Raw genomic sequence first — 12,610 nt, 5'->3', positions numbered from 1 at the left:
GCAGTAACATCGCTTTTCACGCTCAACAAAACCATCATAAGTTCTCCGTAGCGTACTTTCGAACACTGCAGTCAGGCAGTGGCCAGAATGATACAGCAAAGAAAAAGACCGTTCTTTATTCTTTAGTGAGAAACAGCCGAGAGAAACACTGTCGAGAAAAGCTGACGAAGGTGCGGTTCGAGGACAGCGGCATGATTTTTTAAAAATTAGTGGCGCTTCATCTACCGTTCAGTTGTAATTAGAAATGCCTTCACCTACCTTTGTAAAGCGGATGTTTTGTGTTCCTTCCATGGTATTTACTGTAGCCAATTATACCGGCGGATTTTTTTCCTTCGGGAGGGATAACAAGGGTAGATCCGGCTCGTTGGGCTAGTTTGCGCAGCACCTTCACACACAACACTTAGATGGCATACCTAGTTGTCTCCATAGCGTTTCACAGAGCTGTAGAATAGCCACACAGTGACCACAACGTCGACTGCTCGCAGCACACATCGAGGTAGCACAGCCACAACATACCACAGCATCTCGTCACCTAAACTGCCGGACCGTCGGAATAAAGAAGCGACGCGTGTGACGTCACGCGTAGAGCGAGCAGAGAGAGGTAAAGGAAAGCCACGGGGCTTAACCTTTGGAGAACAAATATTTTTCTTGTTTTTAAGCAGCATATATCTCTCGTGTTTTTGCGCATATAGTTTTCGATCAGTAGGCTTTGCGAAACGCAGACAAAGAAATTGGCAGTGGCTTAGCCCGGCTATGCCAGGATATACGTAGCGAAAGCTAAGGCTTGGCATGGTTAGCCTTGGTTAATCTTGATTGCAAGTCCAGGTTAGTCTGGTTGTCTGGCTATGTTGCGGCGTTTAGCCAGTCGTTCGGCGCGCTGTTCGTCTGTTTCCTGGGCGATTTGTTTCCTCTTCATCTCGTTCCGATGTTGATTCCAGGCCTCCTCCTGCTTATCAGAATTGTCGCCGTCCATACTGCCGCCTCAACTGTGGTTGCGGCGCACGCGAGCTCTCCTTTTAAATCCTCCGAGATGTTATCAGGCATGCGACGCAGCTGGCGAAGCGAGCAGAGGCAAGCGCAACGTCGAGGAACGCGATGTGACGTCATAACAAACGGCGGCGGAAGAAAGGCGCGGCGCTGCGCAGTGGCGGAACACCTGGGGCTCGGTGCTACTAGTGGCGCATGCGCAGTAGTGACTAGGGATCGAGAAAGAGAGAGAGAAATATCCGCTACGAGACGCGCGTTGTGACGTCATGTGCTTCGTCGGAGCACCGCCACGGCGAAATCGCAAGTTCGCGGACAGTAAAGCTTTCGCTTTAAAAACATATGCAAACTTCTTGCTTGCCGCTTCAACAAATAAAGCAAGACTGCCACATCCGGCACCCTCTACTTAGATCTACGGGAACTGTTCTTATAGAAAAAAAGACTGCAGTGCAACATTCCATTCATGTTTCCGTCTTCCGCGTATAATAGAATGCGAAGAAATTGGTAGGGGTTCTTTTATTGCGGCCGGACCTCGGGCGCCGAAAACAGCTTTAGGCAGCCATTATATATGCTAATCTCTGGCCTGTAAGTCGTGTGAAGTTTTTTGTCTAGTCCATGGTTAACAAAACACAAAAAAGCGGCGCGGTAGCCTAATTATGGCTACATAGTGGATATGGCGTTGCGCTGCTAGACTCGAGCTCACGGGTTCCAACAGGTAGTGAAATTCGATGGGAACGAAACGGAAAAACACGCGTGTAATTCTGTTTAGGTGCACGTTAAAAAAACCCAGGTGGTTAGAACTGAATGGGGTGCCTCATAAGCATATCGCCAGATGTAAAACGCTAGAATTTGACTTAATTAAGAAAAAACAAGCAAAAAATAGAAGGTAGCAGCGTCTTCCGGCTTATTTTAGGGATTTAAGCGAAATAAGATATTCTGAGTCTGATTTCCGATAGAAACATGTTGCGCTTTGCTTATATTTTATGCCTAAACGTACTGCCGTTCCCGACTGTACGTCCGCTCAACTAAGTAGCTTCTGTATTATAAGCGGCTGCTTTCAATTATCCGGTGCACTGTCATAAGTGCAATAATGAAGCATTTGAAGCATGGTATGTCTCACATACACGTGGAGATAGTTGCAGATCTGGTGTGTTCTTTGAAGAAGGTTAGTGTGGCACTACATTGGGCACTCAGTTTTAATGAGTTGCAGACAAGGTGATACTGCAGAAAAAAAATGTTTTGCTTGTCTGAATCAAGTTAGCAGGTTTACAGGGCGCCCCAAAACGGGGCGTTTATATTTAATGACCGCTGGGAACTTGTTCGGCAGAACCGATTGGCACCCGTGCGTTAATTCTCTCAGGAACTGGTCCGCCTCTGCGCAACAGCCACGACTCTCCAGCAGCACAATCATTCGGAATAAGAGTTCTCACTTCCATCGGCCCCTCATCTTCGAGACTTCAAAAGTGCTCTTATGCTTTACATTAGAACGAAAACGGCGATATGAAAATTTTTAATACTGAATTCTGAACTCGAATACGATCTGAATAGCAAATACTATTCGATTAGACTATATGTTTCTACTTCATTTCGCCTGCTGGTATGTTGAAGGAGATCGCCAGACAAGGCACGGGTCTAAAGACAAGGCACGGGTGCTAATGACTTCCCGGTCTCCCCGACTCAGTCTGAGCACATATGCAATATATTTTTCCTAACACTGCTGTTCATATTAAAGTCCAATAATTGCCTTGATTCCTTTTCTTGGAAAGTCGATTGGTTCGCCTGGGGCTGGTGCAGCTTTTAAAAGAAACACGCTTATTCCAGTCGGGAGTTTTCACTTTTTCAATCAGTGCATTTAGAATATTTCATAATTTTCTCTTACATCTATGCCTTTTACATTACGTCTGTAGCCTCAGATTTACCTAGATGTGCATTGGTCGTCTGCATCTCTTCGCACCACGCAGTCAATAAACCTAATTTATTTCACTATAATATTGTTTTCCTTGATCGTTCTCCCTGATAGATTTTCCACCAACAAGATGAGCGCTTAAAATGACACGATATCAATAAAAAAAAATTTCGTAACTTCATGTTGTAGATAGGTGGCTTCTGTGGCAAAAATTACGTGTTACTTTAAAAAACAGCGTTAAAAATAGCAGTTCACCTGGCTGAAACTACAAGTGGTACCGGCCTACAAGAGTCGCGGGTGCACCAAAGCAAGTAAAACCATACAAAAATATTGCTGCACACACTTTCTGCGAGAAAAACTGGCTTCCCGCCGGTGTCCGCGCAACGGACGCGCGCTCGCTAGCAGACGCCAGCAAACGCCAGCAGACGCCAGTGACAGCAAAATTGAAGACTTCATGTTGTATAACCGATGCTTCAAATATGTATACATAGCAAAGAGGTGTCCATATGAATTTGCAGTTGAAATAAAGCCCCATTATAAGAACGTACGTGGGCAATTAGTCTCAGCGTTCGCAGCAAAATTACGTTTATTATGCCGCGAAGCGCGTCTCCATCTCCATCCAATTGGCTCGCAGCGTCATCACAATATTTTTTTACGCGCAGCGCCTCAGCGGGAAAGCGCCGTTCGTCCCACTCGACCATAGTCTAGTACACTCTAGTCATTAGCAAGGATTCCAGCTGCATAGGCGCGCGCTCACGCCGCGCGCGCAACCAATCAGAGGCGTTTCGCTTCCACCGGGGAAGGAAAGGGCTGGAAAGGGTTTCGAGCGCTGCGTCGGCTTCGTTTCTGTTGAGTCTCGGAAAGCGGATGGGACGGCCACGCATCGTGCGTTCCTCCGGGGAGCGGGCAGCGTTCGATGAAAACCGGCGAGAATTCGCCCGTGAAAGGGCTTGCCGTCGGCGCACCAATCCAGCCGTTAGAGCCGCCCGAGCCCAGGCAATCCGACAGCAACGAGAAGAAGATTCCAAGCTGAGAGAGCGGGAGGCCGAAGCAATCCGGTACCGTTACCTGTGGGTTACTTAACCGTGACAAAGATCAGGTACACGCAGGACACCTGATCTTTACCCCTATTCTCCGGAAGGGGAAGATTTGGTCATTTCTTTTCCCTCATTTAATCAAGACGGGGCCCGTCAGCTTAGCAGCAGCCAATTCCTCATGGGTGACTTAGAGAAATGCATGCATAATCGACGTCGCACTGCTTCCGTGACCATTACGTTACGCGGTTTAAGTGCGTCAGCAGTCAGGCGGCTCGTTGCTGGCACGTTCGTTGCGCTCCTGTTGTTTTTCTGAGCCTCCTTGGCGTTATATATCCCTAGAAGTGTCATGTCGCGTGCTTGACCCAGTGTTCGCGAAAACCTATAGTGGCGATAATCCGTATCGGAATAAAATTGACCGCTCCGTTGAACAGGGGCGCTAGAGGCTTATGACCGCGCTTAATGCCCTGACGGCTTACCGCTCAGACGAAATAAAGAGCAAGAAAAGCACACTGACATAGTTGTCGTTTTGTTGAGGCAAGCAGAGCGATATGAATAATACGACAGAAAGGCAGACGGACGCAGCTTCGTGCCCTTCTTTCTGTCGTGTTATTTTTTTTAACTGCTTGCCTAAATAATGAAATACCAACTGGCTCAGTAAACCATCATTCTAAGATAGTTCTGGCCTTCGAAAACGTCGCCTTATGTTCTCTTTGCAGGTGCAACGCCCTCGCATTTCTGCTCCCCGCAAGGGCCAGGAAAAATCAGCATAGCGTCCGCGATGGCTGTGGACGTGAGATATCCACGAGGACCCTTGTACAGAGACATAGACGGTTTCAGGCTGAACGCCTACGTGTCGGTCGACCTTTATCGTTCAGCGTTAGGGTACAAGCCGAGAGCGGACGACGTCTTCATCGCGACGTTTCCCAAGAGTGGGACGACATGGACGCAGCAGATCGGCTACCTCATCCTTCACGACGGATCGCCTGCTCCCGACGGAATGGACTTCTTCAAGACCATGCCCTTCTTGGAGATGTTCGGTGCCGAAGACGTAGAAAAGATGAAGCGACCGGGTCTTATCAAGACACACCTCCCCTATAACCTGGTTCCGAAGAGTCCCTCCGCGAAGTATGTGTACGTCTGCAGGAACCCAAAGGACGTATGCGTATCGTTTTTTTACCACACCAAGGGTTTCATGGCGTACGACTTCGCGGACGGTAAACTCGAAGACTTCTTCGACGTTTTCGTGCAAGGCGCGACCGATTTCGGCGAATACTTCGATCACGTCCTCTCCTGGTACGCTCACCGCAACGATTCCAATGTGCTGTTGATGCACTACGAGGACATCAAGGCTGACCCAAAGAATCAAGTACTAAAGCTCGCTGCTTTCCTTGGCGACGAACACCACCGGAAACTTATCGAACACCCGGAGGCACTGGACCGAGTGATCGAACTCAGCGGAATAGATTTTATGAGGTCCAAAACGGGTGCCGACATAAAAGCGTTCCTTACCAGGCCGCTGGACAACGAAAAAGACGTGTGTCCTGGTCTGAACCACTATCATGATATGGCGATGAGATATCCCAAAACAGTGGGTTTTATCCGCAAGGGTGTGGTAGGAAACTGGAAGGAGCACTTCACGCCTGAAATGAACGCGGAAATGGAAGCAAAGATATATCAGAGGCTTGCCGGCACGGACATTATTGACGTCTGGAAGAGGCACGGCATCCTATGAGCGAGCGTTCTGCAGGTATTTTCGAAACCAAAGTTCTGACTGTGCACACCCGCTAGGTCCCAGCAGTGCTTCTTTAATCCTTCTTTAATCCGCGAAATTCGAAGGTTGTTGGATCGTTGCCCACCTGCGGAAAGTTGTTTGTTCATCCACTTTCACTTCCATTAATTTATCGTTTCTTTATTTCCTTTATTACGCACAAATAATGTCCCCTATGTTGTCCTTGGTGTGAGTGTTTGTTCGCTTCTTATGATATGACTAATAAAATTTGGGCCCCCGGGTTAACCCCCTTTCTTCTCGTTTACACCATAAGGGTGTGAATTATCGACACATTTACACCCTTTTTCACTTTAAGGATGTAAATTATTTTACAGTGTGTATCAGGAAACGCGCTCGAAATTCGTTTAAAAAGCGAAAAGTGCGATAATGAAGCGTTTTCTGCAAGCTTCATTTAAGCACAGGGGTATGCCTTTGAAAAGGCCTCAGTTTAGTAATTAGGGAAGTGATAAGTAAATTAGACTAATTGACATTTTTAGCCGAAGGAATCCGAAGCGAGCCTAAAGTCGTTGGCTACGCGCTCATCTGGTGAGGCGTAAACTTGACGTCTACTTAGGGCAGATAGTGACCGCGGGTCCGGATCATGAGACTGAAATAATCAGAAGAATAAGAATGGGCTACGGTGCGTTTGGCAGGAATTCTCAGATCATGAACAGGCAGTTGCCATTATCCCTCAAGAGAAAGGTGTATAACAGCTGTGTCTTACCAGTTTGCTCACCTACGGGGTGAAAATGGAGGCTTACGAAAAGGGTTCTACCTAAATTGAGGACGACACAAGGAGCTATGGAAATAAGAATGATGGGTGTAGCGTTAAGGGCAGGTTAAGAAGAGAGCAGATTGGGGGAACGAACAAAGGCGAGTTAATGACATCTTAGTTGAAATCAAGAAAAAGAAATGGGCATGCGCAGGGCATGTAATGAGGAGGGAAGATAACCGACGGTCATTAAGGGTTACGGACTGGATTCCAAGAGAAGGGCAGTGTAGCAGGGTGCGGCAGAAACTTAGCTGGCCGGCTGAGATTAAAAAGTTTGCAGGGACAACATGGCCACAATTAGCACAGGACTGGGGTAGTTGGAGAAGTATGGGAGAAGCCTTTGCCCTGCAGTGGGCGTAGCCAGGCTGATGATGATGATGATGAAACTTGAACAGTCATGAGTGACTGCTAAGGCCGCGGCAGTAGGGTTCTGCCGCAGTTAAGTTTAGCTTTTCTGGGTGAAATTGAGCAATAATTATTCCGCTGCATAAATCAGTCGCGACAGATTTTTGCGTGCCTAGAACCAATTATGAGCACCTCGGACGACAGCCTTCAAGTCTTGCATTAGGATCAATCGTTTGACTTCTTCGGCTAGAAAAGTAATTCGCCAAGTGTTTGTATATACTGGTCTGAGTTATTTTCCGAGTGATTTTAGAATGTACTATGCCTCTTCGGTAAAAGACAAGGGTAGAAAATTGCTCAATTATTGCATCTTCCATAATTTTACACCATATCAAATGCCATTTTCTGAAGCTCTCTCCATATGCTACCTCAACTGTGCGTAAATTCAGAAGTCGATCAATTGATAATTAAACGTGCAGTGTCGCTCCTCTTCCATCAAGCGACCAGTGAAGCGAAGTGGGATTAGGAATAAAATGAATGCTAACAGAACGGACATCGACAAAGGTGTCATGTGATCATCACGCACATCGGAATGACTTGGCCACTACACGCCACCGACTCGCGAAAATGTTTCGATTTCTACGTACCATTTGACACCATAGCATTAGCGTAGAGCCAGAGACGCAGATACAGTGCACTGCAGCTTAGCACTGTAGATGAAGCCAGCCATAGAAAAACATCGCAAAAGAATGAAATCGAAAGCGAGAATTTTTATGACAATTCGAAGGGCAGTGCTCTGCTCTTCGATGCCAGATGATGGTGTCTGAAAACGTGCAGTTATAGTAGAAGTTCTGCAGGTGAAGAGGACCCATGCATAGCATGTGGAAATGGTGCAGAAACCAATCAGTATATTGTGTATGCTAGAGTATCCATCCAGCGATGTGGACGCAGTTGGCTTGACCGATATATGAGATTTTAAGGAACAGCAGGGGCAACAAATGAAACCGTGACTTTGGGTCAGAGACAGCTGGAGTATTCGTGGCGTAAAAGCATAAAGAATATAAAGAATACAAATAATATAAGCATATTGTTTCGGGAAATGCTTATTATATCAGGTTCGATTGCTTGGTAACACGAACGAGGCTTAGGGTCGATTCACAACACTCACTAGCAAGGCCACTGATATGTGGGATCTTCAGATCAAACCAGTAAATTACACTATAGAAATAATTTCTCGTTGTTTGAGGCATATATTTACTCGCTCTGTCTTATCTTACGTTTTTCCCTGAAGTATGCACTGCGCAAATATTTTAGTATTATTTACAAAAAGATGATACGGGCGACCTTTCCAATTATCGCCCGAAATCAATTGATTTTGTTCTTTCAATTAAAGAAATGTTAAAGAGAAAAGTGATTCTGAAGAGGCTTTGGTATTTACTGACCAGTACAATATTTTCACTCTGGGCCAATATGGATTTGGCCAACATTTAACTCGCATTGTTTTCTGAAAAATAAATCATACCTGAAGTTAGTCAAGTGATAACATTGTTCTCATTGTTTTCTTAGATTGTACGAAGGCCATTGGATTGCGTTAATCACAGTATACTTCAACAATTGCAGCATTACGGCACCCAAGGAAAAGCCTTCTGCCTATAATGTCCTCATATCAGTGATGGCAGCACGCTACTTTCTATTAATCACTCCAAGAGTAGAAAATTCCCTTTCCGCAATGGCGCTAGAAACTGGCAAAACTAGGAGTGTGAGCGCGCACCGGCATAGTACTGGCAGTTGCACTGCGTGAAGCCTCCAGACTGAAAAGGAGCCAACACTTCAAAATCGCGTAACTTTGATAGCTTCAAAGGTCATCCATGGGTTTCAGTATATCATCCTTGCCAAGGAGTACCAGCCTAAAGATGCGCTCGTAGTGCGTGAAGAAACTCGGCAGCTAAGTCATGACATTCGGATTAGCGATTTCACCCCTAAACCAAAGAGATTAGCTCGACCACTTCATTTGGTCGACAAGATTCCGTTCACCAGCCTGGAACCACTTTCTGTAGTAACGGCGGCGTAGTACTCGTGCAGGTGTCCTGGTGCGGTCATGACCGCCTAGCAAGTCTAGAAGACTCGAAACATCAGAAGCGAAATTTATCTCTGCTGGATCGCGCCACTCACTGAGCAACGCACGGAAACAAGCTCCTAGTATTGTGTAAATTTGGTACACTAATGTTCTCTCTGCCTGAAGATCCTTAACTAATAGCATCACAGTAGCTGAATTCGCCTTAAGGAACCTCAGCTAGATCAGTAAGTCAGCCATATCATTCAGTGATGAAACAAGCGCCTTCGACTTCTCGCATTTTTTTTTTTACTGTTAGCGTCTTCGCTTTTCCAAAAAGGCACTGTTGCCTGTGACTACTTCAGAATATCTTCGAAGGCTTGGTGAAATGAAATGCACCGAGGTGTACTCGCTGTAGAAAGAGCTTCCATCTTCATGCCCACGCTTTGGCATACGACACGAAACTTAAGTCGCAGTTCTTGCGATGACTTTAGAATAGCTGAAAACGAACGACAAAATAATAAACGATCTTAAATTACCTTGTCCTGACGCCTTAGTCAAGAACGCTGCCCCGTAGGTGGCATTGATCTTTGAAGTACTGTGTCGTAGACACGGGGCTGGAGAATTCCAAATCCTTGCGAAGCCTCTGCATATACAAGGCGAACCCTCAAAATCGGCTTCGCTTCCTCTGCGTGTAGGACGCGAAACTGAACTGTCAAAAAAACAACAGTGGAATGCATTTAGCTTTATTTCGGTTTAAACCGAAGACACGGAACCCTACAAATAACCTGCCGACCTTCCTGGTGTTTCCAACCGACAAATGGCTTTCAAAGCTTATCTCTCTCTCCGCTCGTTGTCAGCAGGAAAGCTAAAAACTAGGGCGTGCGCAGCATGAAGGACTCGTGCAGTACGAGGGGGCATAAGATACGTTGATGTGATCACTTTTGTGATAACCTAAGCAAGAATAAGCGGAATCCCTGGAAGCCCAATCAGGCATGGCCTTTATCATTATATGTAAGGCAGCTTGCGGACCTTGTTCTCGAAGTGACGAGATAAGCAAGCTCGCGTTTTCTATAGAGTGGCTAGCGGCACGTAAGAGCAACGTCTACCTCTTGTTTCGTCGTAGACACCTGACCTCAAGGTAAAACTCAACTTTTTTCATATATTACAAAGTGGGACGCATATATTCCGCTTTGCAACTAAAGGTGAAAGGTTCATCTATCATAAATTCTGTCTTGAGGGTGCATCGAAGTCGTTCTGAACCAAGTGACACGGCGGAAGAGGCCGAAAGAACACAAGACACCGCGTCGGAACAGCCGCCTACATTAAAGCAAACCGAAAACAAGTTTCTTGATAATGATGATTTATTGGCATCCACTTTGAAATGGGACGGCGACAAATAGTCTTCTAGTCTGCTTTTATTTATCAGGTGTGCTATAGATCCCTATCAATGTATCATTTTGTCAACATCTCCTTAATCTTTCATCCCTTCCTTAAAATCTATATGCCTACCTTGTGTTGTAACCTATGTCTGTAACGCATCCGGTCCTATCAATCTCCTCGCTGCTTTTTTTCAACCAATACTCTAAACATTTCTTGCTTACCTCGACTGCTAACCAGTCGATGTTTCCGTCCACTTTAAATGCAAGCACGTCTGGAAGGTGTACGTTACCTACGGGTCTCGCTCGGTGAATCCCTTCGCATTATAATAGGATGTGCTGAGTGGTCTTCGGATTTTTGCTGCAGCATACACATGGCTCATCTTCTTGCAGATATTTGCTGCTGCATGCCTTTGTCCTCAGGCAAACAGCTGGAGCCTCTAATAAGAAGGCACTGCCTTAAGAATGGGCCCTTGCGCCACCTATCGTCGTCATCAACTACTGCTACACTCAGCGCCGCGCGCTGCCCGACCCGACGGTCCCAGCTCCCCTTCTAGCCACCATACCCAAGCACACACACACAAAAAAAAAAAAACATTCGTTGTGTGCAGGAGATGTTGGCATCATGGGTGAGTGTGGTTGCTCCTTTTCGCTTAGCCATACGAAAAGAAATGACAGCGCTCTTTTATTTTTCTCAGTCTCTTCCTCTACGGCCACTCGCCACCGACGACGAACGACGACCGAACGCGACGTCACCCCACTAACCCGTTCAAACTAACCGGCTCAGGTTGCTGAGTTTACGTGAATTCAAACGAACTATATCGTATGCATGTTCAAGCGTATTGAATAGCATGCAAACCAGGTCGTTCACTAAGAAGGCGTATCGCATTAAATGCGCTACAAAGGCGTGGTTTCAGATGGAAAGTGTGAATTTCAGTTGCGCATATAAACAGAAGCAATGTCTTCCCGTTCAGCGGGAGGTCGTGTGACCTCCGAAGTCGCGCATGAACGTCCTTCACTCTTTTCATTGTCCTCACGGAGACAGCATGTTGTCCACGTGCCGAGAATCTCGAAGCTCAAGTGTTCCAATCAAAGGTCTGCGCTATATAGCGAATCCAAGGGCGGCTTGCACGAATACTTAAGAACGAAAATAACGAATTTAAGAACACATTCTAGTGCGGAGTAGGAGTGGTCTAGGGAACATTTAAGAACGCGTTTGTTAAATTCGTTATTATTTTCGCTATTAACTGTTTGTGCAAGCCGCCCCAGGTCACCCCAATAAGAAGCGTCCAGCATTACCATGAGATTTAACGCGCCACACACAGAACGGCGAGAGCCAGATGAGTTGACAGATGACAGATGAGTTGGCGACCATTAAAAGGACACTAGAGCGAAAAATTATTACAGAGAAGCTGGCTATGGCTACGCTCTGGAAAAATTGTGGCAGCGAACAGAAAACGCCTTGCGGCAGAGCTAACATTATTGCGAATTTTCTTAGCTCTCAACTTAATGTAGGTATCTTCCAAAAAATCAAACTCAAATTGGCCGCTAGGATGACTCTATCATTACGCCGAGTTTCGCTTACTTCTCTTAATTAGTTAGTTTACAGTGAAGTTGTAGTTTTTACAGAATTCTCGTCTGCTGTCAATACACGAGCATCTACGGAGGAAGTATCGCTACAGAAAACGGCTGTAGCTCTTGTTTCATCGAAGCTATCCCGAAACAAATTATATGACAATTAGCCGCGAAGACGATGCTAACATTACGCCAAGTTCCTACTTTTCGATTTTGCTTAGTTCACAGCGAAGTTGCATATATTGTGGAATTCCCGTCAGCTGTCAATACGTGGGCTTCTAGGGAGGGAAACGGACAGCCCCTTGTTTGTCCGCTAGAATAAAACTCTAGTCCTTCCAAGTTTCGTTCAGCTAGTTAACTAGGAAGTACGCTCAATCGCAAGCTCCAAACACAAGCGTTTTGTTTAGTGCACTCCTTTGGACTGCACCCCGGTCAACGCATGTCGTTGCTCGCGTCAAGGCTCGGTTTAATGGCCGGCCACATTCGTCTAAACGGCGCCCCATCGCAGCTGCGTCGATCACACCTGAGTCTTTAGAGCGGCGTCGTAAAAGACCTTCGGTGGTAGCTCTGTGTACGCATGACGTAGCGCGTGCGTACCTCATAAGGCGCGCGCATATACCTAATCACAGGTATAATTACGTACAAACAAAACTCTATACCAACAATTTATACCCCCCATAGAAGCTTCGCTGGTCAACCACCTTCACAGGGAAGAATAGCTCCTCAATTTTGTTTTTAGCTGAATTAGTATGAATTACTTTTCCACAATATCAAAAGAGCAGACTTGTGCGTAA

General features: G+C 46.1%; 1 protein-coding gene across 2 annotated transcripts in view; it reads left to right on the top strand.

Annotated features, from left to right (window-relative positions):
* The window catches only part of LOC142585037 (sulfotransferase ssu-1-like), a 32,115-nt gene extending 26,174 nt beyond the window's left edge, over nt 1–5,941 (top strand). For both annotated transcript variants that reach the window (XM_075695479.1, XM_075695480.1), the window contains exon 2: nt 4,644–5,941. In XM_075695479.1, the coding sequence (XP_075551594.1) occupies nt 4,706–5,659 (954 nt within the window). In that variant the 5' untranslated portion in view covers nt 4,644–4,705 and the 3' untranslated portion in view covers nt 5,660–5,941. The remainder of the gene's footprint in view (nt 1–4,643) is intronic.
* The last annotated feature ends 6,669 nt before the right edge of the window (nt 5,942–12,610 follow it).

The sequence above is a fragment of the Dermacentor variabilis genome, chromosome 6 (assembly GCF_050947875.1).
Source record: "Dermacentor variabilis isolate Ectoservices chromosome 6, ASM5094787v1, whole genome shotgun sequence".
Lineage (NCBI taxonomy): Eukaryota > Metazoa > Arthropoda > Arachnida > Ixodida > Ixodidae > Dermacentor > Dermacentor variabilis.
The sequence above is the reverse complement of the archived record's forward strand: the minus strand, read 5'-3'. Positions and strand labels throughout refer to the sequence as shown.